Below are 26,468 nucleotides of genomic sequence, written 5' to 3'. Positions count from 1 at the left end.
TAAAGACATTTTAAATCATCATTTTACATCACCGAAAATCTGTCCGCTTGTTTAACTCACAGATTATATTTCCGCTAGATATTTCTCTTCTTATTTTTCTTACACCGTAGTCAGCCTACACCATTATTAAACTGAAATACGATGATTTCAGGCGCTTCGTTTCCGAGGGTGCCTTACAATGCGAGGTTAACCTACATAAAGCAAGATGCCCATTACGAAGGCTGCGTTTCCTTATTGTATATTTAACGACGGTTTTTACAGTAAAAATTACCCTCTCTCCAACCAAACTAGATTTTACTTTTGAACAGCCGGCCGTACCTTAATTTAAGTTTTCGTTAACATTTTTACATTTGTTGTTTTTTTTACATTCGCTTTCTCTCCCTACATATATATATATATATATATATAAACTGCGGTCACCGGTCGTCGGCCGATGGCCGGAGCTTCTACATCGGTGCTCAATACGGCCCTTTGGGTAAGCAACGGAGGAGGGCAATGAAACGTGAGGTGAGCGGCATGAACGCCGGATTTAAGACCGGTGACAGCGGGCAGTCAGCAAAAGCCAGCAAAGTGCTGACTCCGGTCTAAGCCAACGGGCTGTTCAGGCAGTGAGCCCGTTTAAGGCTTTGGAGTTACTTAACGTACTGAAAGGTTGTTCTTTATGTTGCTACTGTATCGAGTGTATTAACGTCAGATTAGGGTTCGTGTGAGGTGCGCGGAAAACAGAAAGTCTCACCATGGCCAGCGACGCGGTTCTGACGCCTGTAAGCGTCGCCAGGGACGATATCTACTTTTTGAACCTACGCATCGACCCACGTGTGAAGGATTACATGTTTGTTGGCAATGCATGGTTCCCTATAATTGTGTGTGGTTCGTACCTTTGGTTTGTGTACAAAGGAGGTCCTGCTTTCATGCAGAACCGTAAACCATACGATCTCCGTCGGGTTATCCAAATCCATAATCTATTTATGGTAGTGACCAACATATTTTTCTTTTACAAGTTTATCACAAATTCATACTTGGCCAATTACAGCCTGCTCTGTCAAGGCATGACCTATGCCACGGACCACAACTCGATGGAAATCGTCCACTATGGCTACTGGTATCTGATGCTTCGCATACTGGACTTTTTGGATACGGTCTTCTTTGTGCTCCGGAAGAAGTTTGATCATGTTTCCTTTCATCACGTATCCCATCACTTCTGCTGTGTGTTCTCCGGTCACCTGTGGGTAACACTTGGCATGGACGGACATACGTTGGCTGGTCTTTGCCTCAACTCGTGCATTCACATATTCATGTACTTCTACTATTTTCTGGCTTCTTTGGGACCTAAGATCGAAAAATACCTCTGGTGGAAAAAGTACCTTACGAAAGCTCAAATCTACCAGCATATCTTCCTCGTTCTCCACGGACTGATTCCAGTTTTCTACGACTGCGGATACCCCAAGTTTTTCATCTATCTCGCCGTGCCTCAAGGCTTATTAGGACTAGTTCTATTCCTTAATTTTTACGTAGCTTCTTACTCGAGAAAGCGTCAGCATGCTAACGCTACTAGTGCAGCAAAAGCGAACGGACATACCGAGACCGAAGACTGTCAACGAATGGAACAAAGGGTGATGGAGAAGGAAATCGGTTTGAAGAAAGATAGATAGGATAATCGCATGAACGTTTGCCGAAGTGGCAAGTTCGAATTGAACTTTTATTTTAGTCTGATTGCAACGATATCGTGGCCGCATGTCGCCACTTTGATGCAACGCTCTGCCCATTTTTTGGCTCGATCGATACCGACCTCTGTTGCGTTCAGCATATATTACTTGCTTATCTAGTTCAAGCGGACGACAGACAGTCTCAAAATAGAACTACCGTGAGTGTCCAATGCTGTCTATAATGTTGAGATCAAACAATTGTGATGTAGATAAAAAGAATAAAGATATATTATTTAAATCCTATAAATTCATGCTGAAACCGCTTGATTTTCTGCAAACTATGCCCAAACCAAGGTCTGCATACCTAAGCGCCTTGTCGCTGACATCTCGCCTCCAATACTGGATTTGGCTTTTTCAGCAAAGGAACAACTTGATCATATCCTTCAGATAGTAGGTTTACTTCATATAGAAAAAGTCAGATTAGCTTAACACCTCCGAATCGTTATTTTGTTTTTCGTCAAAAGCGCTACGCACCAGGATAGCTTCTGCCGCTACTATTGCTACGGAGACTACCAGCACTACACTGTTGTAGGCAATTTTCTTGTTAGATCTGTACCTCTAAACGAACCGAGGTCAGATACTGTGTACGTATCAGTCAAGTCAATCAGTGAGTTTATTAGTCAGGTACAACGTGTAATGATAGATCTGGCAAGGAGATGAGATGCAAAGCAGAGATCTAATGAAAAAATCGTATCAACTCAAGAAAACCCATTTTTCCTGCTGGGCGCCAGCTTTCACAAGGGCGTCATCGTGGGTCGCGCATCATACAGCATCAGTTTTGACGTATTAGCAATCGCATTCAACCCTCTACATGTAAGCACGACATTACCGTGCTGTGTGACAGCTAACAGGGTGGACAGTCATTGTTATGGCCATGTCACGAAGGTTTTCGGAACAATTTCTTGTGTAACTACACCCTTCGGAAATATCCGGCAGCCAATACCATGACCGCCCGTATATGCTCGTGGCTACCGTTGGCTATTGTGGACAAAATAAAATGCCGCGGATCTACAAGTGGATCGAAAGATCGAGCTAGTTGGGATAGTAAACAACTGAACAATTGAAAGAGATTTGCCCTTCTCTGTTTAGCAACGTACGATTCTTTGATTGTTCCTGCTTTTCAGCATTAGCATCAAGGCAGTCATGACCAGAGGATGGGGTATAGCCAAAAATTAGCCACCGAAAACAGCATAACTTGTTTGTACGCTATTTAATAGCAAGGTCGTGCTAAGCATCAGCTTTAAACGTTAGATGTTCCTGTTTGTTCCCATGTGTCCATTATTTAATCAATATGGCTGATAAATTTTACGTGATTGAAAAACTTGAGTGTGTTCAATTGATAGATATCAAGTGATTCATAGAAACGGATGTAATCATTGTATTTGCAAATTTCAAATCAAGCTTGCATCAAATGTTCTGAGCTGACGTAGCCGAAACATTGCTCTTTATCACTCATAACGGTTGAGAAGCGGTGACGTAAGCGGGCGCTACCATAAAATGAGATAGTCTACATATGCGCATAGTTTATCCTATCGCAGGATCTAAAAGTAAGCGATTCTTATAAACCTACTACAAGTACGCGCTTATGTATATATATATATATATATGTCTTATATCATATGTCTGAAGAGAATAGTCATGGATCAACAAAAGCACAATTTGTCCATGCTAGACTGATTTCAGATGAGGACCTTGCATCTTCATCGTGTTTTTACAAAGGCATTGTCTTGTTTTTCTGGCAATATCATTTTGTATATATTCGGATGTTGATTGTTGTAAATCTTCTTTGAAAGCTGTAAGCATGATAATCATCACATATCGTTGAGACAACGGTAGCTATACACATAAAAAGCAAAATTTTAAACACAGTAGTTTTACAAAGCTTACAAAAGGACAGATGAGCCTTTGCATATTTTCGAGCAAACGCACGCCATCAAAAATGTTGTAAAATAGCAATAATAGACCTTCTGGACAAGTAAGCAGGCACAAGATCGACGTCGACTGTCGTGTGCTCCGTGGGAAGCAGACCACAGACTCTGAGCTCACGATTCTCGTATGCTGCTCTATAACACCCCAATCAACAGTAAAACAAAATCAAGAAAAAGCTCATTTTAGAAAGAAAAAGCGTTTATACACCTGTTGTGGTCATCATAGCATGTAGAACTTTACCGCTAAGCGCCAACGGAAGATAAACAACAATGCCGGGGGTAGAATTTATTACGTCACGTACCCAATAAGAGCAGACAGCGATCCTTAGTTCCGCCTGGTAAACTGTAGCAATCATCATTTTCATATTTTGACCATTTACAGTGTGCTTATTTGCCGTGCGGCTTCAAGTGGAGTATCTAGATAATAAGGGGCTAATAAAATCGGTCACGGTTATATAGTTTCATATATCGTTATATGGACAATTCACCCTTCATAATAATCAGCAGCTTTAAAAGTTACCACAACCAATAAAAAGCAATGGTAACAGCATGGTATTTGGCTGGCCAAATGTCCGTCCCTTCTTGTCTGCCTCTAAAAGCATGTATTGCGTTTCTAAGCTTCGTACCGGATCGGATTGTAATTATCCCATCGTATCGTAAGGGTAACTTTCGAAATGCCTGTAGAGTACGAGGCTAGTTAGTGTAAATGTATCACATAAATGCCCAAAGCAGCATCTCTTTTGCTTTTGTGTATTAATTTTTTTAAAATTTGTTCTATTCAACGTGCCGAGCGTCGACCGTAATGTTACCATGAAGCTTAGCGAATTTACAGGTGTGGAATCATTACGCCTAAAGGTGCTGCTCTGTGAAACAGAATATATATATATATATATATATACATTTGATGTCGTATAAAAAATGGAGGTGTGGCTGAAAGTTTCATGTGATACACATATATATTCAATATAATCGAAGAAGTTTCATTCTTGCCAACTATGCTTAACATTAAATAAATTTAATAATAAAATAAATATTAGGTTAAATAAATTTAATTAATGGACGTCTTCCAGTGATCATTTAGTATCGTTCATGTAATTTCGTCTATACAGCTCGTAATTACGGCAGCTTTGATAGCTACGGATCATTGCTTGCTAGTTCTTCATTTGCCAAAGCACAGGATGTGGCGCAACATGGCTAAGACGCCATACGACGGCATACATTGCACTACCATCGGTAAATAATCTGTCCGATCTTAAATTTAAAGTTCACACGCCCATACCGTTGTAATTTTTTTAAGCGCAAATAGATATATATATATATATATAGCATAACTTTTCGAGGTCTGTGGACCCTATAGGCTACTGGTCGCAATACAACAGTCACCATCTAACCCTCTATATAAATGATAAACTGACAGCTCAAATGTATTTGTGCATAGCTGCCAGCGTTCAAGGAAGGGAGCACGTCCGCAGTGCAGTCATGCATTTTTTTTAAATGTAACAGAGGTTATTAACGAGCACATTCTATTACGCTGCTAGTTGATCACACCACCTTTTATCACTTTGGCTAACCGGAGCAGCATCCATATGATAGTAAATATAATAATAACAACACGACAATATATATAATACTAGTAAACAAGAATACCTCAGCAACTAGAACCACTCTAAGCAAACAGGCTGGTGGCAACTGGAAGCTTACCGATAGGCCGCACCGCGACCAGACTTAGATTTCATTTTCCTTTGATCCGGCTCATTCGGCGTAACTGCCGCAATCGGGACACCGTCATACGTGCTTCGGCATAAATAAGGGTAGCTGCTGTTTAATGAGGAATGAATTGTCACGAACAGATAGCTACTACAATCGGACCACTATGACTGGAGACTTGCCCACGAATCCGTTGCGAAAAAAACGGTGACGAAAATAGTACTGCGAATAGCGTTCGTCGACAGAGCAATACTCATCGAGACCGCAGCAACTTCAACGGTTGATTGCGAAACCCAAAACATGCTTCTACGGGGTCGATCCGCCGAAAGCCCGGTCGAAAGCGGGCAAAAGGAGAACGAACTACTCGTCGCATTTATAATAATAACGGTGATTGTGGTACTGCGCATGATGCTGCCATCATGTGATATACTGGGTCAACAACATGCCCTTCACTGCGGGCAATGCACCATAACCACTTCTCTCTGTCTGTACTCCTTGCCGTCTATTAATCTCCTTTTCCTATATATATATATATATATATATATATATATATATATAAATGTGATGTTTGTTTACGGAAGAACAGACAGGGCTGCAGAAATATTTTGCCGTACGGTCTACGCTGTCTTGGTTTGTTCTTATTAACCCAGCAGTTAGATTATGGCCGAATACTTTACAACATTGTCGATCCAGTCGGTTGCTATTATGTATAGATGCAGGCGACGACACTGTAATAATTCAGTATATAACATAATACAACTAGGCTTACCGCGGAAGTCGCTTAATACCCATGAATGTTTTTGGATATTGTTTTTATTTTTTGATAGGAACATTGTTACCGCTGAAAGAATCGGGGTAACTATGCATAGAAGTAACGTTCGAAGAGATCCTATATTGTACTATAGGCGTTGCGCGATAATATGATATTGATAGTAATTCGATGCAGAAATTGTTTTTTTTACACACTCACGCAAGAGCAATAGGATTTGGCTCCCGGCAGAGCTCGATAATCGTCGTTCAATTTTGCGAACGGTTAGAGGTTTGGTTTTATTGGCATTTTGCGCGTTTGCATTTGCAGTTATTGCCTGAAACATATGGACTAATTAATGTTCAGCTCTATATGGCTATCAATGTCGATGAGAAGCGTCTGTGATGACATAGATATCAATGAATTAAATTTCATTTTGCACAGTAGTTAAAAACTTCATATATGCGGGTCAACAACACAACATCCTAGTATCAAAAAGAGAATCTAACACCATTTAAAAACACTTTGCGTTATACGACACATTTTTCAAACATCCGGAAGATGATATCTGGGGCTAATGAGCGGCATAATATCTGTCACAATCTTCTTGCGTGCGTCGTATCATCGGTCACGTAAAAAGCTGCCTTTCTGCAGAGTCTGTAGTAGGAGTCATGCACGGCAAAACAAGTGACGTCTGATGACAAGTAATGTCTGTTTAGCCAGTTCGTCCCTTTTCACCGATTATTTTACACCACACCCCAAACAACAAAATCCTAATCAATCTTCGGGAATCTTCGCTTCCAGCTTTTAAACTTAGTCTGGAAGACTTCCATTGCTGAGTGTCCAAAGCGACGACATAGGTCCCCTGGTAGCAGTAATGAATCGGCTAGGAGAAACACAAGGCGCTTTCGGATCACAATGTGCAAGATGAGTGCCCCTCTGAGGAGGGAGGCTTTGAGGCGATTTAGTTATTTGAGACTCTCTAGTTCAAGATCTTCCTAAATGACGCATATCCCGTACGTTGCAATCGAAGGTACCCGGCGACCGAACAAGCTGAAAGCGTTTACGAGGGAAAAGCTGTGATTCAATTGCTCACGTAACCAACATTGCCTTTCTGCCTCTTTCGGTGACGTACGCAGTGAAACTTTTGCCGTTCGCGGGGAAGAGAAGCCCCAAGTGCGGAAAACGGTTTACATACACCGGAATATAAGGTGTCAGTGGCCAATGTCCTGCCTCCCTTTTTAAGTTTTATCGTCTCCGTCTTGGTCAGGTTTACGATCAGTCACATGAGTATCGCGTGGAGGCGAGCTAAGGTTTGCTACATCTAGAATCCGTTTGTATATCACCCGTATATGGTAGGAACTTGTACACCACTAAGTCGTGTGCATCAAGATGACTCTAGCTGATTTTCTCGGCCCTCTTAATTGATTAGAAAGGCCTGTCCACAGAGAATAAGTGCGTTTGTCTCTTTAAGTCAGGCCAATTGCCTGTGCTGGGTCATTCTGTCATCGATGGTTATTCTGCTTTCCTGTGTAATTACAGTATAAAGGTTGAGTACATTAATAGGGACACCTGTTTAGGCCAGTGCGAGCTGCGGTGATTCAAGGTGTCGTGTGTTGAAGCCAATCCTCGAGCCGTCAACGCTGTCAGAAGCTTCTTCACGAAGTTCTGACCGTTGAAGCGGACGGGACCCGTTGGCTGTAGTTCGACTGTTCGTCTTACAATCGGCGGTTGTTTAACGGTGGCTTGGCTTGACGATAATTCCATCTTTCGAAGCTGATTTGGCTGTTAAAACGTTCGGTTCTGAGATCAGCTGAGATAGTTTGGTTTGCTATTAAAGTCCCCTCATGCCCCCTGTTATCATCGATGGTCGTTGATCTTCAGATTCCTAGCCTCTCGGTTTTCAGGATTCGCACGTCTAAAAGAATTTTATTTTCCTGTCAATGTTGAGAGCAATCTTTGGCACTAGCGGCGGCCAAGAGGCACAGATATCGTTTGGGAAAGTTCATGAGTGTGCGAGAATTAGTACGGCGGCATGAGAACGAAGAGGAGAATCTATGTATGTTCGTTTATATTTTAAAATAGTTGTCTAACTATAAACAGCTGTACTGAGTTAAAAAAATCCGGTTTAAAATAGATGAATTATACTTGATATCTTACGTTCAGGATTAAATTGTTCAAAACAATTCCATTACGGCCGGAAATATAGAAATATTTAGCGAGACTTAAAGTAATAATCAAGTAGGCTTCTGCATCGACGAGTACTAGGAAGAGCTATAACGTACAATGCTTTTGATACAATCGAGTATTTTGCTAGAATTTCAAACTAGAATTTACTATAATAGTTACTTAACACCGATGGGAAAAGTAAGTCATATATTTTAAAGTATCAAGCATTCGCAACTGGTAAAAACTAGTCTTTATCTGTCATTCGTCTTTTTTTGGTGACAGGATTATTTGGCAAGCTCTTGTTTAATAAGACATTTTGATGCTCTTTTATAGTAACAACTATACGACGTTAGCTGGTAGCTGGTGGTGTCGGGCGTCTAACAAACTTTGGCGCGTAAGTTCCGTCCTATTCAAGGCTGCAATCAACAATTACTTTGCTCAGGTAGAGAAACGAGTTCTAAAAAAGCTCTTGCACAGTCTCGGCCAAGGTTCAAAATGTTATCACATAAAATAGCATTAATTTTAAATAAGATGGCCTATCACAGAACCTGCCGTCGAAGCGATAATAGGCGCCTCAGTTAGGTAAAATGTACCCCACACAAAAGAATTGCTGGTCGTTGTCATTTTACTGAATTACTTCTACCCAGAACTGAGCCCATTACTGCCATGTAAGAAAAGTCATAACGTCTTAGCTACTTCATCTACTCTGTTACGTACCTTCCGAATAGTTTAACTTCGGCCTAGACACTTGATTTGCCACAGCTTCTCTTGCTGCCTGTCGTATAAGGTTTTCACCTATCAAAAATTATAGTGGCCTGCGGTGAGCAGTTGCGTGTCAGAGTTCTAGCTTTCCCAGATAGCAATAATCCATTTCAGGCACTAGTCTAAGCCAACAATAGGCACATACATCTTGCCCTGCGAAGTTTCTTATTGTTACAGCAGTCCCCTTAATTCGTCCGTCAATTCTCGTCTTCACAGACGAGATCAGTCACAGATCATCATCGTCATGATTGCACAGTGTGTGAAGCTACAGCTGGCTTTCCCTTCCTACAAATATTTTCCCAAAAGGAAAAAAGTAAAAGCAAAAAAACACGTGTTCATTGTTTGACGAAACCGTCCAGCGCATCGCTACTAACCATAGGACGGTCAATGGTGCGACCATCGATCAAGTACAGATTGTCGTCTAGCTACCCTTTTCGGCGACTGGTAAAAAATCTAAGGACAAACGAATGAAAAAAAAAAACGAGAAAAGTACGTGCGCAACAAGAATGCAGCATTTACGGGGGCCATGGCCGTAGCGATAACAGAGGATACTGGTCTGGCTATCTACCCAGATTCAACAGATTAATCACAAATGACTCGCGGCAAATATTAAATAACGTATCATACAAATTTACGGAAGTCACGATAAAGAGAATTAAGCGCTGCTTGTAGTAGTACCGATCGGATATTCTATGTCTGCGTATGTATTTATCTATCTTGGATCTAACTTGGAGCTAGTGGTATTCTTTTAGATTTTTAGCTACCCGTTCCTTGAAGAATTTCGACGTCAGAATAACCATAAGCAGGCTATCTGTTTAGTAACTAAGAACAGGCAGAACCCAGCAGTTATAAGCGAGTGCGTATAAGTCGTTGGTAGTAGGCTGGAAATTTTCGCACAGCTTTACTATCCATATAGGGATTTGTATATGCGCTCGCGCTGGTCAAAAATTATGCGGAAGCAATATCAATAACAGGTAGACACAGTAGAACATGAAAATCCTATGCCTTCGTTGCGCTACTAAATGTAATAAGATAAAGATCATCGATATAAGCTGTTTATAAATCAGCTGATCGATAGCTGCGATAATTGGGACATCTGTGCAAACTGTGGACATGGTTGATCGATATTGGCTGTCTATATTACAATTGTTTCAAATTATGTTTGCATACTGGTGTGATGCAGGGCGTTAATGTCAAGATAAAATATATGATTATATAGACTGTGTAATTAACAAGTGTCAATGGAAAAGCTTAAGGCAGCAACGTCTGGTCGCTTTCAATCAGAGGCTTGCAAAGCGCGCGCATATTTGAAACACTGCATAGGAAAAAGGGAATTTACGATACAAAAGAATCTCATTTATATTCGAATTCGCGATACTGTTATTGGCAACATAAACGGCTTACAGGTACTGAATAGCACTCACAATAGCTTTTTTTTTTTTTTTTTTTTTGTTAATGCTTCTATTGTGACTTGTTTACCATAACAGTTTTCAGGCATTATGCAATCACTGTTCATCATAATGCTTATTTCGTAACCAGTGTAATACTCCATTGGATTCAAAGTTGTAAGAATACCCTGTCATATAGCGATTTCGTAAATTAAAGTCGCTCAGCAGCTTTCTCATGAAAAGATGTTTTTAGTAAACAACGACTCAGCCAATAGTTTACTCGGCCGAATGGCCAGCGAAAGCTTCAATGCCAGTAAAAATTACGCAAGCGGGATAATGCTTAACAAATTCGGTAGTCATCTCTGCATCTTCATACCAAAATATTCAAATGGCCGTGTGAAACAGGCGAGTTCAACTTACAACCAAAGTATAAATGTTCTAAATGTTTCATCAATGTGACAAACCAAAATAGTATATTTGTTTTTTTTTTTCTTTTTTTTTTTAAATGTCATCAAACATATTCATATCGGAACACATATAAATTTGATTTTGTCGTACATGGAGAAAACTTTCGTATGATCGAAAATAATGTTTTGTAGAAGAAGGCTGAGCGTCTCACGGCCAACATCTACATAGCTCGGCTTCAGCACAGTCTGTGTCATACGATTACGTCATTTTGATATCTACCAATATCGAAATCACATATCCAAGAATAGAGTAAATATAACGAAATGTATAATAAAAAGTAGATCGGTTTTTGACCCAGCTTCAAGTGCCAAATCGTAGCCCATAAGTGTAACAATATAGATACTTGTATAAACCGACCTTGACGTTACACAATGTCTCATTGGATATGATACTATATTTTATGGTTCCTATATTGGACAGACACCTGCTTCAGTTTCAACGACGATACACAATTATGTGTTTCTTTTTTAAAAAAAATTTACATAAGGGTACCAATCAAAGAGACGTGTATCTAACTCTCTGGAGACACATAAAGCCGCTACATCGAAAAGTGTTTGAAATATAAGTAAATCATCTTAACTACTACAATTAGATATTATAACTATTATATATTAGATCATTTTTTTAAGTGGCATAATAGAATTTTTACTTTGCATTTCTCATAATAAATCAAATTAATAACTGGATATATTAAAAATGCATTCAGTTGCTGATGGACTTTTCAATGTTTCCTTGTGGTCATGTTTGATGTTAAGTTATCTATACTGTAATAGTAAAATCCTTTTAGCGGTTACATTTATCAGAGGATAACAAACTTGACGCTGCTTCAATATAACTATCATGTTGTTTTAAACGCAAACTGTTATACGTTTAAAGACATAGAAGCCGGATTAAAACACCAGTTTTACTGTTGTTATTTTTTTTTTTTTTAGGAAATAACGCTACTTTTCGAGTGCTCATTAAGTGAGACTTAGCAGTTTTGTGTTCGTACACTTGAAATCTAGTACCCACAGTACTATAGGTAATATCGTGTTTTTACGGGGCTCGTGGCTTTTCGTGCTTGCCTACAGTATTACCAGCAGACATTGCAGACCCCGTCGTAAATCTAGATTGGATTTGCATTGTGAGTACTCCGCCCACAGCATTAGGCCCATCCAGTCTCATGATAACAACCTGCGAAAAAAGTGTAGGAAAAGAAAAACCTGACATTAAAATACGTGTTGACTCGCATTGGCTTGCTTTAACGTAGTAAGAGCTGGACTGATCCCCAACTGGACGAATCCCAACACTTTAGGTTGCTGCATCGCAACTTGAAGCGATCAGCGAAGACAGATTGTTACGTAGGTCTCATCTTTAGGCATTCTTCATCCCCCGTTTTGAATAAAAAAACGCGCGCAAATAGTCAAATGGAAAAACTGAGTGTTTATTTTACTCAATCAGTCCCTTTTAGAGCAACAATCACTGAATAAGTATATATATATATATATATACTATATATCTATATGCACCGTTTAATGTCCATGCAGTGTGTATTAGTCTGAAATTATGTAACATTTCTAGCTGATCTAACTACCTGATCTAACTAGCTGATCTAGCATACATCATATACTTAAAACGTCTATCCTTTTTTTCGATAGACCTTTTCTTCTGTGCCGTTATGTTTAGCGAGCGATATGTTTTCCACATGTCATAGAATTACCTCAGAGACCGAGAGACGCACCATGTGGTTATTTCTCGGTTAAAAAAAATCACCCAGTTTTGTTGTTCACGAGTGGCGTGCACTATCTAGGGGCAATTTAGAGGCGCATTAAGCTGACAACATAATCGCTTGCAACGCAATTGAATACTTTTACCGTTCCTTTAGGTTTTCTCGTCTCTTAGCCAGGTCAAAATCGAGTAAACGGGATTACCAATAATCGATGCCAGAATCTGTCGATTATGTGAAAGTAAAGTATTCAACAGCGAAAACAATCACCTTTACCGCATTGCAGTTTTAATGAAGCATAGAGAATTAATAGCTTGAAGCGTACTACTGAAGTCAAGTTACAAGCCCATTATTATCCGAAGTTAACTTACATGGTCTGCATGCAGATAGAAGTAGTACTATAATGTTGTGACAAACTATCCCTATGCCCTTTTCTTATATCAAACATAATAGTCTATTTATTTGTTTTTCTTTATTACTTTAGGAAATATTTGGCACTTAAGAAAAATATAGAGTAGAATCTCATATTGTAACGGAGAGTGCAAGCATTTCCAAAACTAACACAAGGCATTTTCGACATTCGTTCGACAATAGTTAACGTTCATTTTAATACCACATGCCTTCCAGCCCCTGTTGCCCACCAATTACAGCTCAACGGTAGAGCATTTTATCAAAAGGTCATACGAATACGTGCCGTCAACAGTTTGGCTACTCTGGGTTTTCCGTGAGTCTCGGGAACCTTTGTTATCGTGTGGAGAAGAAGCAAAATAACCGGGTAAACCAAATGGGAACGAACGGTGTGGTTCGCCTCAGCAACGAGAGCGTATTCTATCTCATTTCGCAACAAGACAACGCATCAGTGACACTATTCTATATCTCTAAATTGACTCGCCGATACAGAGGCGAGCTGGCTCGCCTCCGTTTCCCTGACCTAATCGCAAACCCACCGAGAGGTGTTGACTTAAACAAGGTCACACCCAACACTTAATTATGAAGAAGTAAACGACCTAAAGATGGCCTATACAAATCGGTATGATGGCAGTGTCACGAAACCGATATGATCATTTTTAAACCATGCTCGTTATGAAAGTCACCGAAACAGTCGATCGAAACCACTGGGTCAAGACTTACAGATATACGGATAGAAACACATGTTAACTAGAACGTGCAGAATGAATATAAACACGTTTGCATTTCTGTTGCTATCATCAATCAGGCACGCTTGGGTAACGACGTTTGGTACGTCGTAAGGAACGGAATTGACAACTTGGAATCCAAACTCGGTCCGCGAAGCCATAGCGATTGTTGTCAGTCGGTTTTTTATTGCGATACAGAGTCCAATGACGACGGCAGCCTTTGTATAAATTAAGTGCTTTTAGATTTCAGAAATAATTTCGCATCACTTCCGTAATAAATGCTTGTACCGACGGCTCGAACATTACGGAGAATAACGCTACCTAACGAAATGAATCTATCAATTCGTATTTTATATTCCTGCTTTAGTTCGCCACTTTACTCATTCCTATGAGAACTGTGCATATAAAATATGTACATATCGACATTCTTTAAGGCTGGTATAGTAAAACTATAAAACAAGTACAAGGATGTTAGGTAATACCTATAAACGTTCGCTAAATTCTATCTATAAATAGTTACTCTGTCTCTCTCGTTGGGTGTTTAAACCTGTAAAAAGAATCTCTTATCTCGCACAATTAGTAGGTAAATCCCGTTTCAGTACGACTAAGCATCTCAATCCCATTGACTGGTCCGTCAATCGCCCGCCTCGAGCAGCCTACGGCAGGCAAAATCATCGCCTGTTACAATGATCAATGCCGAGAGTGAACAGTCACCAGCTGATGAGTAGTGTGTATTGTTATTATTGTTTTCTGTGGTAGTGGGAGCTGCTTTCGTGGTCCTTCTCACAGTGGTGGGCAAGTGTAGCAGCGTGTTGCTGGGCCCCCACGTGGGGGGTAGGCTGGTTGCAGCGCCGCTTCCTTCTGCACAAACCCTCAGTAAAATGGTGGCAAATTCCGCTAAAGCCCGAAATAGATATGCGCGAATTTTCCGTTCTCGAAAGACCGCTCTCGTCTCAGAGGTCTTTCAGTAGTTGCTTTTGATACTCAACAGTATAAAGTGACAACTCCTGCGGTAACAACACCATTTCCTTCTAATAAGGGTGTCTCAATAGATTCTTATGGTCATTGCGCTCTTGAGGCACTTACTCTGTAATAAGTTGAGGAGACCAGCAAAATTCAGGTATACCGCCACTATCAGTCAAACGACCAACACCATTGCTGCCATCTCGACGGTAACGGGCAGGGCGCCGCCTATGTTCTCAAGCACCCGGTCGCTCAAACACGCATTCAGGCGGAAGTCGGGTCGGCTTTCGACAGTAGAATAGTGATGACCTGCTACTTACAACCAGGCTGACGACAATGGTGGTAACAGTATAAAACGGCAGAAGCGAGCCAGGAAGATTTACGAAACGAGATCAAGACTACGGCACTTTAATGAGAAAGAAAATACCTTACGATCTAACTTCAGCTACTAATTAACTACTGCGCGTAAGATCATGCAGTAGTACAACTTAGCAAGTGCGACAACGATAAACAGCAAGCAACCATCATAAAATTAATAATAAGATCAGCAGCGGAAGCGTGGTCTAACCTTCCGAAGACATTGGAGCAGTTCAGCAAAAGTTTGTCAAGAACCTTCATTTTCTCAACGATTTTTTTCCTATTCCATCTTGATGTGTTCGTACCTTCAGCCTGAGAGAAAATCCCGATGCACGTTGTATATAGTAGAAAATATAGCATCGTAATAAGGTAGATATGTACTAGTAAAAGTAGAAAGGGTATATCCGGTGGACGTTTGTGCGTAAGGATCGACATGGTTACCTATGAAGTGGTTAATATGAGCAAGTAAAAAAGAAAAACAAATACAAATAGTACTGGCCGTTAAAATCATTTACTCTACTATAATGGTCATGAACCAGTATATACGAACAACTTCTACGCCGTTTATTTTATTTGATTAACATTTGGAAAACATCTGCCTTCATTCACACAATTACAATTACTGCTTCTAAATTAAAGACAACTAGTCAAATATGTCAAACCCTGTAGAAACAGGCACACCTGCCTGTGAAGAAACTAGTGCAGCGATGGTTGACCCCATGCAGGTACAGCTGCGATTTCTTACCACCGCCGATCTCGATACGGTAAAAGTCCAATGTCAAGAGTGGTTCCCCATCGAATATCCTGACTCGTGGTATCAGGATATAACGTCGAACAACGGCAAGTACTTCTCTCTAGCCGCAGTGCACCGTGGCCGAATCATTGGCGTTGTCGTTGCGCAAACAAAAGCCTTAAACAGCTGCAGACAAGAAGATCAAGAAATTTTGTCGGCCAAGTTTCCATTGCACTCGCAGGTGACTTACATACTCGTATTGGGCGTTTGTCGGGATCACCGGCGTAGCGGGATCGCCTCGCTGCTTGTCAATTCCTTGCTTGAATTCCTCCGTACGGAGCCCGCACAGGACACGTCGTCGAAGTCTCGCGCGGTTTTTCTTCACGTGCTGAGCGAGAATATGGCAGCGATTAACTTTTATACACGCCGCGGCTTTGTGCTGCACTCTTATTTGCCACAATATTATGAAGTACGCGGCATGGCCAGGGATGGCTACTGTTACGTCCGATATATTAACGACGGTTACGCGCCGTTCTCTGGATTTGACCGTCTTTACCATTGGGTCGTACGGCGGATCTCGTTTGTAGCAAGTGTCTTGTGTCATGTGCCCATTCTAATACTGAAGCGATGGCGGAAGATTGCTAGACGAATGCTCACGTGACACGAATTGAATGTATTTCGCCGACAGAGTCGTGACATCATGGAGGCCGCTAACATGAACGAATGCCCACGGTAGCTACACCCAGATACACCCACCCAACGCTAATTAAAAGACCTCACAAGCGCAAAAACTTAAGCACAGGTCAGATGTTGAGATTCCGGTTATATTGGTGGTCACGGTGTATATGCTGTACCGATAGTTGTCACATATAGATAGATTTTTACATAATCGACTGAGAGAACGGTATGAATTAGCGATGATGTCTGCTGAATGCCCTCTCTTGAAATTAATCTTTGAAAGGAAAAAAGAAGCAGCACCTTGCTAGGTGTTTGAAAAACATGTCAGTATTTTCGGTCGACGAGGAGTTTCGATTTGTTTATATTTGTGAAGCTGTGCAAGTGTATTTATATACTTTTCTTTGGTAAGCTGTTTTGTACGTGTGCATTATTTTTTTTCCTACTTATAGAATAACTTTGGAGAATCGGTTACGTTCCCATTTTACCAAATCTGCCCATACGCTATTCTGATGAAAAAATTCTAAGACACACGAGACTCGGATATGTACTCCGAGTGCCTTTTTTCCATTATTATCCATTTTTAAATTGTAAAAAGTGACTCAGCCATAACTGTAGAAACGTTAGATTATCGACGTGCCGAAAAATGTTCGTATGTCAATCACGCTTGGACTCTATCGTCCACTTTACCACGCGCAAGTTATTCAACATGTGCACTTCCAGTTTGGCATCGTTGGGAAAAGATGGCATTCGTTTGACGAATGAGAGATTACGCTGTGTCATGGAATCGATCACGCAAAGGCATTTGAATAAAAAAAAACAATGTGAGTAATAGTCATAATTTATACAATCGTTCTTTAGGGCGATAGTGTTTGAGGAGAACATCTACTAAGTAGCCAGTAACGCTGGTGCCTACAAGCCATGGCTGCGTTCATTGAGTTCAAAGTTTAAATTATAGAATACTATCAACATTGTCAGGTTATAATTTTGAGTCGATCGATGTTCAGTAAGCGATTCCCCGAAATATTTGAAAACAACAAAGGATGGCACAAAGCTTAACAGCGCGCCTTGGATTAGACATTTTCGTTGCATTCGTTTTACACTGAGATCGGTCAACAGGTTAATCTCTTCATAAACCATTTGTTCCGATAGCAGCTAGAAGACAAACATGTGCGTACTATATGCTAGAAGTGAGTGGAGCGCAAGAAAACACAAGCATCCGCTACTAGCTATGATATCAGCTAATATAACATCTTACCGCGATTCAAATGATTATATGCAAGTGAATTAGCACGTACCTATAAGCCGATGGTTCTCGATACCGTTTGCTAAGATTATCTATTAGAAGGGTAACTTTGTATTACCAGTAACAGGATGCCTTAGAGGTACTAGTAGTCAAAGCTATGGTGCAAGCATAACATATTACTAATTGGAGAGCAAGAACGCAACTATATTCTACCTTAGAAATTAAAGTAAGAGTGTATGTAAAACATCTACGTTCCGTACAGGAAGACGACTTGCACGCGCTTACTAGACCAGTGTCCGTTAGAGACGCATGCTAGTGAGCGATAGTCGCTACATAGAAATATGTACGTATGTGGATGTAGGTGCGGGCTAAATGGCATAGAAGGACTTTTTCCTAGGAACTCATTCCGGATCGTGTCGTGCTGTAACCAAGGTCTTACGGTAACATAATATGACGATGATATGTTTGGACTATTATATAATTGGAGTGGGCCAAAAAAATATTTGGCAGTCTTTTCAGTTAAAATATGATGTTGTGTCGCTACTATTTTTTTCAGTCAGAAACTCACAAAACTGATTTTGATTCGGTCTCAGAATGAATAGCTGGTCTACACATTATTACTATTCCACTTTTTTGTCTAATACAATACATCTATATAAGATAGACTTGGCCACAAAAGAAACAGAAAACGATCAGAACCCTAATGGCATCTCATAATGGTGGTCATAAATAAACCACAATATCGCAGTAGACTATTGATGCTGGCAGCAAGGAGTGTTAAAAGGCACATACAAAATGATTCACAGAATCCCATTCCGCAAATCACAAAATAGCTACTGCAAATAATATGCATCTATTTATATCATCAGAGCAGACCGTTACAGTGTACCGCTATGCGTTAATCGTATCGTAAAGTCTGCATAATCATTTGTGTGTGATTTACATACCATGGAATATATATCATATGTACATGGTTCTGTACAGACTGGCAATGCATGAGCAGTGTAAATCGAGCGCAGGTATAATGACCGGAGTGGATATGTATGCACACCAAGATCTGAAGAGTCTATGTTAATGAATGTGATAGAAAACTCATTTGTTAAATAAATGCGTTAATAGACGGGTCAATGCTAGAACGAAAGTCGATTGTGCGAGATGGTAAGCGCAACTAGGAATAGGGCGAAAGTGAAGGTTTATCAGAAACAGTTAAGAATCAATGGACATTTTTTTTTTTGCAAATTATGTGTATATTAATGTGTCTAGAATGTATGAATAATACGTTTGGCTTTTATCAGTTAGAAACGGGTCCGTGGCGGAATTGTAGCGCTTAACTTAATTTTGCCTGTCTATCTGTTATTTATAGGTTTAGCTTCAGGGCATACGATCCCGTGATTTCTACTTTGCCACCGCTTCAAAGTGAGTGACTTTCAGCCGCGTTTTGTTTTTCTGCAACGGAAAAATCGAGTACCGAAAAGCGTGCATAACGTACTGGATTAAGGCATCAACTACTTATCAAGCTACTAAAAAAAAAACCCTAAGGATAAGGCGTATTCCGAACGACCCCACAGCTAGCACGGGAGGAAGCATAGTTGCTCCTTGTGCAAAAATTGTCGAGTTGCTTCCAGGGAGCTACGATCTGAGTTCAGAGAGAACAGCCGAAATATGAACTATTTAGGCATATGCGGTTGGTTTAAAGCAAGATTCCCGATACTTCTTTGACACACACACATACATATATATACACATATAGGTTTCATGGAATGCTGTAGAGCCGGTGTGACCAATCTTCGCAAGAGCAACAACGTATACATTAATATATTGATTGTTCGTATGATTATAAATATTTCAGAAATCAATAGTCTATCGGTATGGATGACCAAGTGGAGAGCACGCCTGCTGTCAGGAAGCAAATGTTAAGCAGATCGGTGCAACGACTGACTATTTGCGTATTAGTTTTTTTTGATTGGATTACAGTGAACTATTATTGGCAGTTCATATTCATCATTTACTTTAAAATGGTTTGAGACTTTTGCGAAAATGTGGTAGGGTGAAACATTATTAGGAGCGTAGGATGGAACGAATTGAAAATATCGTCCTATGTGTGATAGACGTGGCATGAGAATGTACACTGAATGAGTAAATAGTAAAGAAGACGAGACAGATCCGAAGCATACAGGTAACGCTACAGGTGTCTTAGTATAGTTCATCATAATGGCGAGTGACGATGATGATTTGTGACTTATGTGTTTCGTTCCACTTGCGGAGGAATGGAAAAGTAAAGGGTAAATTTAGGCCTAGAGCTTAATTAGATCTATAGGAAGGCAAGCGACAAGGCAAAAATCTATGGGAGAAGCGATTTTATGTTGCAAGAAACAAAACTAGAATTACAATGTAGTACATTATAGTAGTACAGTATAATTCAGTGGGAAACAAGGTTCAAAGAAAAATTACACAGCTATTCTAGATATTTTTAATATGCCATCTTACCGACCCAGCGACCTTCCAACAAAAATAATTTACTAAACACTATGCAGCAGCATCGAGTGTTTGATGTTATGATCTTGTATATGCATGTAAATAAATTCCACAGTAATGACAAATAATAAAATGGTTGAATTTGCTTCCTCTTTGGTTTTATCGGCTTGTTTAATATGTAAAAATAAAGAAAATGTATCATTAATAATAATAATACCAATGGTAAAAACGATGACTCGGCAGAAAATGGGAGACCAGAGGTTTATGTCTACGGGGTGCTGTACAAACGAATAAAGGGGTAATGTATTTAACAAAAGATATGTCATTTCTGTAGATCGGTCGTTTAGTTCTAATCAAACGTTTTCTATTATTCAGACTATTTAGATTTCGATAGTACATGTACACTGCAGATCTTATTTTCTTCAAGTATCTTGGCTGTTAGCACTTGACAAACTTGATTCTTCTTTCACTGAGCCAAAACGATTAGTGTCATTTATGCATTTTATTCAACACGGCTGATGAACTTAGCAATTGGGCCATACTTAAAGGGGCCATTTTGTTGCAGCAGATCGTGTAGACGTACAGGACGCTCAGACAAAACATCTACTGTCGACACGATCACGAAAAAGCCTTATACGACAAAAGTATAGATCACTCATTTGAAGGTTAAACATATCTAGAAAAGAAGGCCTAGCATTCCACCTATAATTAGTAATTAGAAAATAGCCAAGAAGATTATTTAACGAAACACGTTCTTACCTCGTATAATAAATATATGTAACAGTTTGCTGACCGTAGGCATACGATTGATCATAAGTAGGTTGCATTGATGATTAAATGTAAAATATGACAGCGGTAGGCAATTGTATAATTATTGAAAATATATTCTGTTGTATAGTATATAATATTGCACTATAACAGTACTATAATCGAAACAAGCTTGCTGTGAAATTGTAGCCCTTGACACGTGTGACAAGTAAACCTGTCAGCATTATCAGCTAATTCGTTGTGTCCGTAGATCGTTTTTAGGAATCGTATTATGAATCGAGATGTGCAAACTCAAGGCGAAATAGGAAATAGACATCTACATCTATGTCCTAATCAGTTGTTAAATTAAGATGTATACCTCGTTTTATATGCTCTGTAGCTCGGCTCGTATACAAACTGAAACTATATGCATCTGTATTACTAGTTTATTTGATATGATTCCGACCAATAAAAAAAATGCTTTTCTATTCACGAGTCGAAGGGATGTTCAAGGGAAATCGAACTACGGTCTCAGCAGAATACGAACCTACTATATCGTGGGTTTCGTGCTCCTCATTTTCTCGACTCCTTAGGACTATCAAATAGACTATGACGTTCAGCCGCTATCCGTAATCGTCTGAAATGTTCAACGTGAAACGTGCAAAAGAATCTGCAAGTCACCCAATTTCAGGCTGAGCGCGGAAGCTCACTACAAAACAATTGCATTATGTTCATCAATAGCATTAGAGAAAACAAAGGTAATTTTTTACTTTTTTTTTTTCAAAAATAGTTTTTTACTCTCCTTCCCATAAATCAAGTTAAAAATAGACCGCACGTTTGGCCGGCACTTTTAGGGGGGATCATATTGCAGCACTTCCTGTTAATGCACCCTATAATGATCCCGCGTGAAACGCCTATTAAGCTCTTGATATCAAAGAGCGATGCCCATGCTGTTCTAACAGATGTCGTCCTTGTGAGTGCCTCACGTCATTCTAGGTATGGCCGCTCTTATCCGAGTGTTTGTGACGCAACGTAAAATGTTTGCACTGTGTGTCGTGGCTTTTTTGCTGGCAGCTTCCGACCAGTGACGATGATCCGGTGGTAGACACGTTATTAGTAACGGCGAACGGAACCGTGTTCGTTCAAGAAGCACACAAATGCTCCCTGGCAGAAGAAATTGTCATCGGAAACTGACTAGCTGATCATTACAATGTATCTTTTGATCGTGTAATGAATGCTTCTGTGGAGTGTAAGAATGGCAACGTAACATGATGTAGCAGTGTCCGGCTGCTGTTCGGAGCAGAGTGCCATTATTTGGGCCTTGATCGGGCGCCGAGCACCTTCAGATAATTTGCGAACTCACAGTAGCTGGAACAATGCCAAATGGAAATGGTCTTAGTGTGGCGTGTGTATTAATTCGTTTTGTCGGTATTACTATAAGCCTGGAGTTTTGGGTTTTAAGCTTTGTAAAAAAGTGATTTCTATAAGAAACCACGTTGTGATTACGTACCTAAAAAAAAAAGAGTGATGTTCTAACGTAAATGTTTGCCATCGAATGAGAGAAATTAAATAAGCATATGATGCGGATGGAAAACACGCTGCAGCGACTGGGTGATAAGGCGAGATGTTAGTTATTAGAAGGTTACTTCAGAAATTTGGGCCTACTTAACTTAAATGCTCAGCTTTCCAAACTGTTCATTTCGTCGATGTATAGGTATATCCGTAATATACATATATTTGAATAGTTTAATGGGCAAGGGTGACACGTTCGGCAAAGCAAAGAGGCCCTATATTTTCGAAGTTATCGCTAAAACATTTTCCGAATCTCTTCATTTGCTTAAATCAAAGATTTTTCGTGCAAAACGACCATAATTCACTTCAATACTATAGAAATTAGAAAGGAAATATTTGTTTTTGTAATAACAGAAAATAGTGGACCCACTACTAAGTTTAGCAGAAGCCATCTAGCTAACTATATGAGTTATTTCTCTCATAAACGTAAAGTAGATTTTTTTAGCCGAAATAGACTCATATCTTTTAGTACGGAAATACATTATATGATCTCCAGCCCTCCGAAGGCGTTCAGAATTGCAGCGCAAAAATGAGATTTAATTCGAGTCCGTAATGAACGTTTGTGGCTTCCAAGGTGCGATGCGAAAAAGTCGGCTTTCTTGAGCTAAAGTACGTCGTGATCCACTATGTTATTATAGATTCTAGTATGTTGTTTTAATAAATTTGTTAAGTACTTCTCGCATAAATGCCTGAAAGCTAAGAATTATATAATTATAAGAATAAAATATATGGAAATGATTTTCAGAAAATTAATATGAAGTGAAAGTAAATTGGTGAAAGATATTTATAGTAAACGCCACTATAATAAAACGGCAATAACAATATGATAGATTAAAAAAAATACGGTCAATGTCCATGGGTTGAGAAACTATCTGCGTACGTACCTCAGATAGAGGGTGTTTCTGTTAGACTGGTTCCTCTGTGAAATCAGTATGGGAAGGTTTTCGAAAATAGGAACAAATTATTAATCAAGGGTACAATAAGGCAAATATCTGGAATGCTAGAAGGAATGTTTTATAAAACGAGTAAAGAATATCATTTAATATAACAACGACCCTTCTAGTTTGTGAAAACGAGTGACAGAAATTAGATAATAACAAAGAGCTCAGAAGGGGGCACGAGACTACCAGAGCAAAAGCATGATACACGTTCGATTACGTTGTCATTTACGGTTTGTCAGTGACGAAAGCGTGAGAATACGTTTCACGTAGTACTTAACTTTAACCAAAAACAATCGTGTCACGGGGCTTATAACCTGCAATTGATCAATCTTCTCTTGACAAATAAATTACTTTCAAAGACAGTCAGGCTACAGTTTACCAGAACCCAGCTGTAAAACTCACCGATGTTTATAGCAATGCGTGTCTTTTTGATTGTTAAAAATCTCTAGAAATGTTGCGGAAGTGTTTACCATAACGTGCTATTAGATAATATCGAAGATTTGCCGAAACGAGCCAAATCGATTGTGATAGCTCGTAAACTATTTGCTTCTTATTGGACTTTTTTGACAGTGTAAAATAGTATTATAAGCAGCGAAAGAGTACGGTAGATAAAAAGGAAGCAATAAATAAAATAGAGAAATATATCTCGGGAAATAGCGTAATCGTCAGCTGTTCATTGTATATGAGTGATACCCATTTACAATTATTCTTCTCATTTAAGCATCATGTATAAGTATTCAGCCAGTGACTTCTGCGAAAACCAGCACAACTATAGCATGAAAACCAGTTGAAAGTATTTGGTTTAATTTGGAAAAGATAGTCGCTTTTCAACAATGTTCCTCTCTATCCACAGTTGTAGCGCATTTATCAATCTATGAAAGTTCTGCAAGTTAAGTTTTTTTATTTAGTTGTTGTTCTTGCAAGTTATTTAGTAGTTCGCTAAAGACCGCCCCCCAACCATAAACACTAGACTGAAGGTAGGTTATAAGAAAAATCGGTAAAAATGAACCTTTCTGAAAATTAAACAAAAACAAATTAGCTATTTCAATCAAAATTTATTTAGTCATCTGGGCTTCTACTTATGATCTGTTTCGTTAACAGGTTATCGATCGAGATCGAGAACATGATTAATTAAACCTCTAAAGTCATGAAAATAGCATTATAAAAAATAAAAGTTACATCTAAGATCGATTAAACGATATGTAAACGCAGGGTGGTAAATGTTTACCTAAGAGCATGCATTGTTTATTGAATCGTTGGCTTCAAAACTTCCACAAGAGAGCTCTATTAAAATGCTATGTAAGCGTCATAAGTTGGTATTATGTAATAGAGAAACTTATACACAGTTCAGGATTAAACACCTGGAAATTAACGCACTTTGTGAGAGTCGAAAACAAGAGCCTAACAAAGCGAAATGATCCGATTCGTCTTCAATCTCTCAAAGAATGTGTATCAGACAGTTGGTCAGTAGTAAGTTGACAGAATGTTGATAAGTAAGCCAATTTCACTTGTGTATATGCATATTTCACCGTAACAAGGAGTTCTGCGCTCAAATAAACACTTACTAACCGTATGTAGAACAGCTTAATGGGGTTACGGTACATAAACGACGTAGCTTCCGAAAGAAAAGGTTTCAAGCTTAGTTTTACAGCAGGAGCAGTTGAACATATTTAAGCATCATTAAAACCAGTTGATAAATTATCTCCTCCACAACGAAATCGAAATTTGTTAGCTGGATTACCGAATTCGAGCTGTTTGGAGAGCCACTGGACTCAAAGGAGTAAGCGGGCATATCAAAAAGTCATACTTTCGCATACCTAGCTTTAAGTACTGTATTTAATTTTTAGTCATACATACATACATTTATTATCATATGCAATAACGAATTAAATACATCCAAACAGAGAAACGCGTCTTAGAGAATCTAATGCTTGAGTTCCGCTTGGCCAGGATTCATCAAAGAGGAAACAAACTGAATAATAATGTATACAAGCGTAGTATCCTTAGTAATTAGACATTAGAGGGAATAGGTGGCCAACAGCAAATGCCAAGAGGGATGACTTATATATATATATAAAATATAATTTTTAGTTCTGGACAGTGATGATCAAATTGCTAGAAAGTTGCGGTAACGTGCACGAGTGATGCTACATATTATCAACATATTTGTATTATTATGACGTAACCAGATATATAATTCATGCACATTTAGAATAAGTGGTAAAATATGAAAATTATACTAACCAAAACAATACACTTAAATTCTAAGCACGTGCCACGTACTAACAGTACGAGAACAAATTCGTGTACATAAGTTAATAAGACAACCATTAATTGGTACCTGTAACTAAACGGTAGGAAAGAAACATTGCCTTGAGTGAAATTGTTTGAAGTATTCAACTGAATTGTATTATACATCACAATCTTTCAATTACCGCAACAAGAGTTCTCCATCTGCAACGCTACTATAAGCTATAGATTAATGTTGTTCTTGTTTCACGGTAGGCAGAAGCGCTCCTCATTTTCTGTTGCTGCCAGGTTAATTCAAGACGAAAATGACCCACGGATGAATTGTATCAGTATCACATTAAAAGATGGCGGAACCACAGGCTGTGTTTGAAAAGGTAACTTTGAAATCAAACTTTTCGCTGAGAAGGCAGAGTAACTTGTGCATTTTACTGGGGAGTGCGGGATCGCCGAGTCAATCTTGCAGTCAGTTCCACGAACGGCAAAGTGTATTCTTAAAGTTCACTTTGCTTTATGATCCTACACCTAGCGATTTAAAACTATGCCTAATGAATCTGATTTTAGGTAGTGCGTCCCTAATACACATCTAGGGGCTGTCCAAGGTATCGCAACGATATGTATACTAGTTTACTTAACAAATAATTATAAAATTTTAGCTGCCGGGTAACAAGAATCTAAGGTGAAAACGTCTAAACACATTGCTACTGTGCAAATTTGATTTTCGCCTAAATCTTACACAAAACTGTCCAGTCATCAAGATGCATATGCCCAGAAATTAGGATATAGAAACCATAT

At 39.3% G+C, this 26,468-nt stretch overlaps 2 protein-coding genes and 1 long non-coding RNA gene across 5 annotated transcripts; 2 read left to right on the top strand and 1 right to left on the bottom strand.

Moving 5' to 3' along the window:
• The first annotated feature begins 528 nt into the window (after positions 1–528).
• Positions 529–4,816, top strand: LOC111245155 (very long chain fatty acid elongase 4-like). The gene has a single exon (XM_022793111.2). The coding sequence runs from the start codon at positions 738–740 to the stop codon at positions 1,650–1,652; it is 915 nt and encodes a 304-aa protein (XP_022648846.1). The 5' UTR covers positions 529–737; the 3' UTR covers positions 1,653–4,816.
• A 1,120-nt stretch (positions 4,817–5,936) lies between these two features.
• Positions 5,937–10,143, bottom strand: LOC147757215 (uncharacterized). The gene is made up of 3 exons (XR_015321489.1): positions 9,785–10,143; positions 8,976–9,305; positions 5,937–8,007 (listed from the first exon to the last, which is right to left on the bottom strand). It is a non-coding gene; the product is annotated as an uncharacterized LOC147757215 (long non-coding RNA).
• Positions 10,144–14,413: 4,270 nt separating this feature from the next.
• Positions 14,414–20,303, top strand: Naa60 (N-alpha-acetyltransferase 60). 3 transcript variants are annotated; one of them, XM_086980095.1, is made up of 2 exons: positions 14,414–16,852; positions 19,055–20,303. In XM_086980095.1, exon 1 carries the CDS (start codon positions 15,691–15,693, stop codon positions 16,429–16,431), a length of 741 nt encoding a protein of 246 aa, XP_086836221.1. In that variant the 5' UTR covers positions 14,414–15,690; the 3' UTR covers positions 16,432–16,852; positions 19,055–20,303. The 3 variants fall into 3 exon arrangements, with proteins under 3 accessions (XP_086836221.1, XP_022648876.1, XP_022648875.1); XM_022793141.2 differs by having other exon boundaries at positions 14,414–17,269; XM_022793140.2 differs by having other exon boundaries at positions 14,414–19,375; positions 19,541–20,303.
• The last annotated feature ends 6,165 nt before the right edge of the window (positions 20,304–26,468 follow it).

This window comes from Varroa destructor, unplaced genomic scaffold (genome assembly GCF_002443255.2).
Source record: "Varroa destructor unplaced genomic scaffold, Vdes_3.0 BEIS01000002.1, whole genome shotgun sequence".
NCBI lineage: Eukaryota > Metazoa > Arthropoda > Arachnida > Mesostigmata > Varroidae > Varroa > Varroa destructor.
Note: the sequence above shows the minus strand (reverse complement) of the source record. Positions and strands in the feature narration are given on the sequence as shown.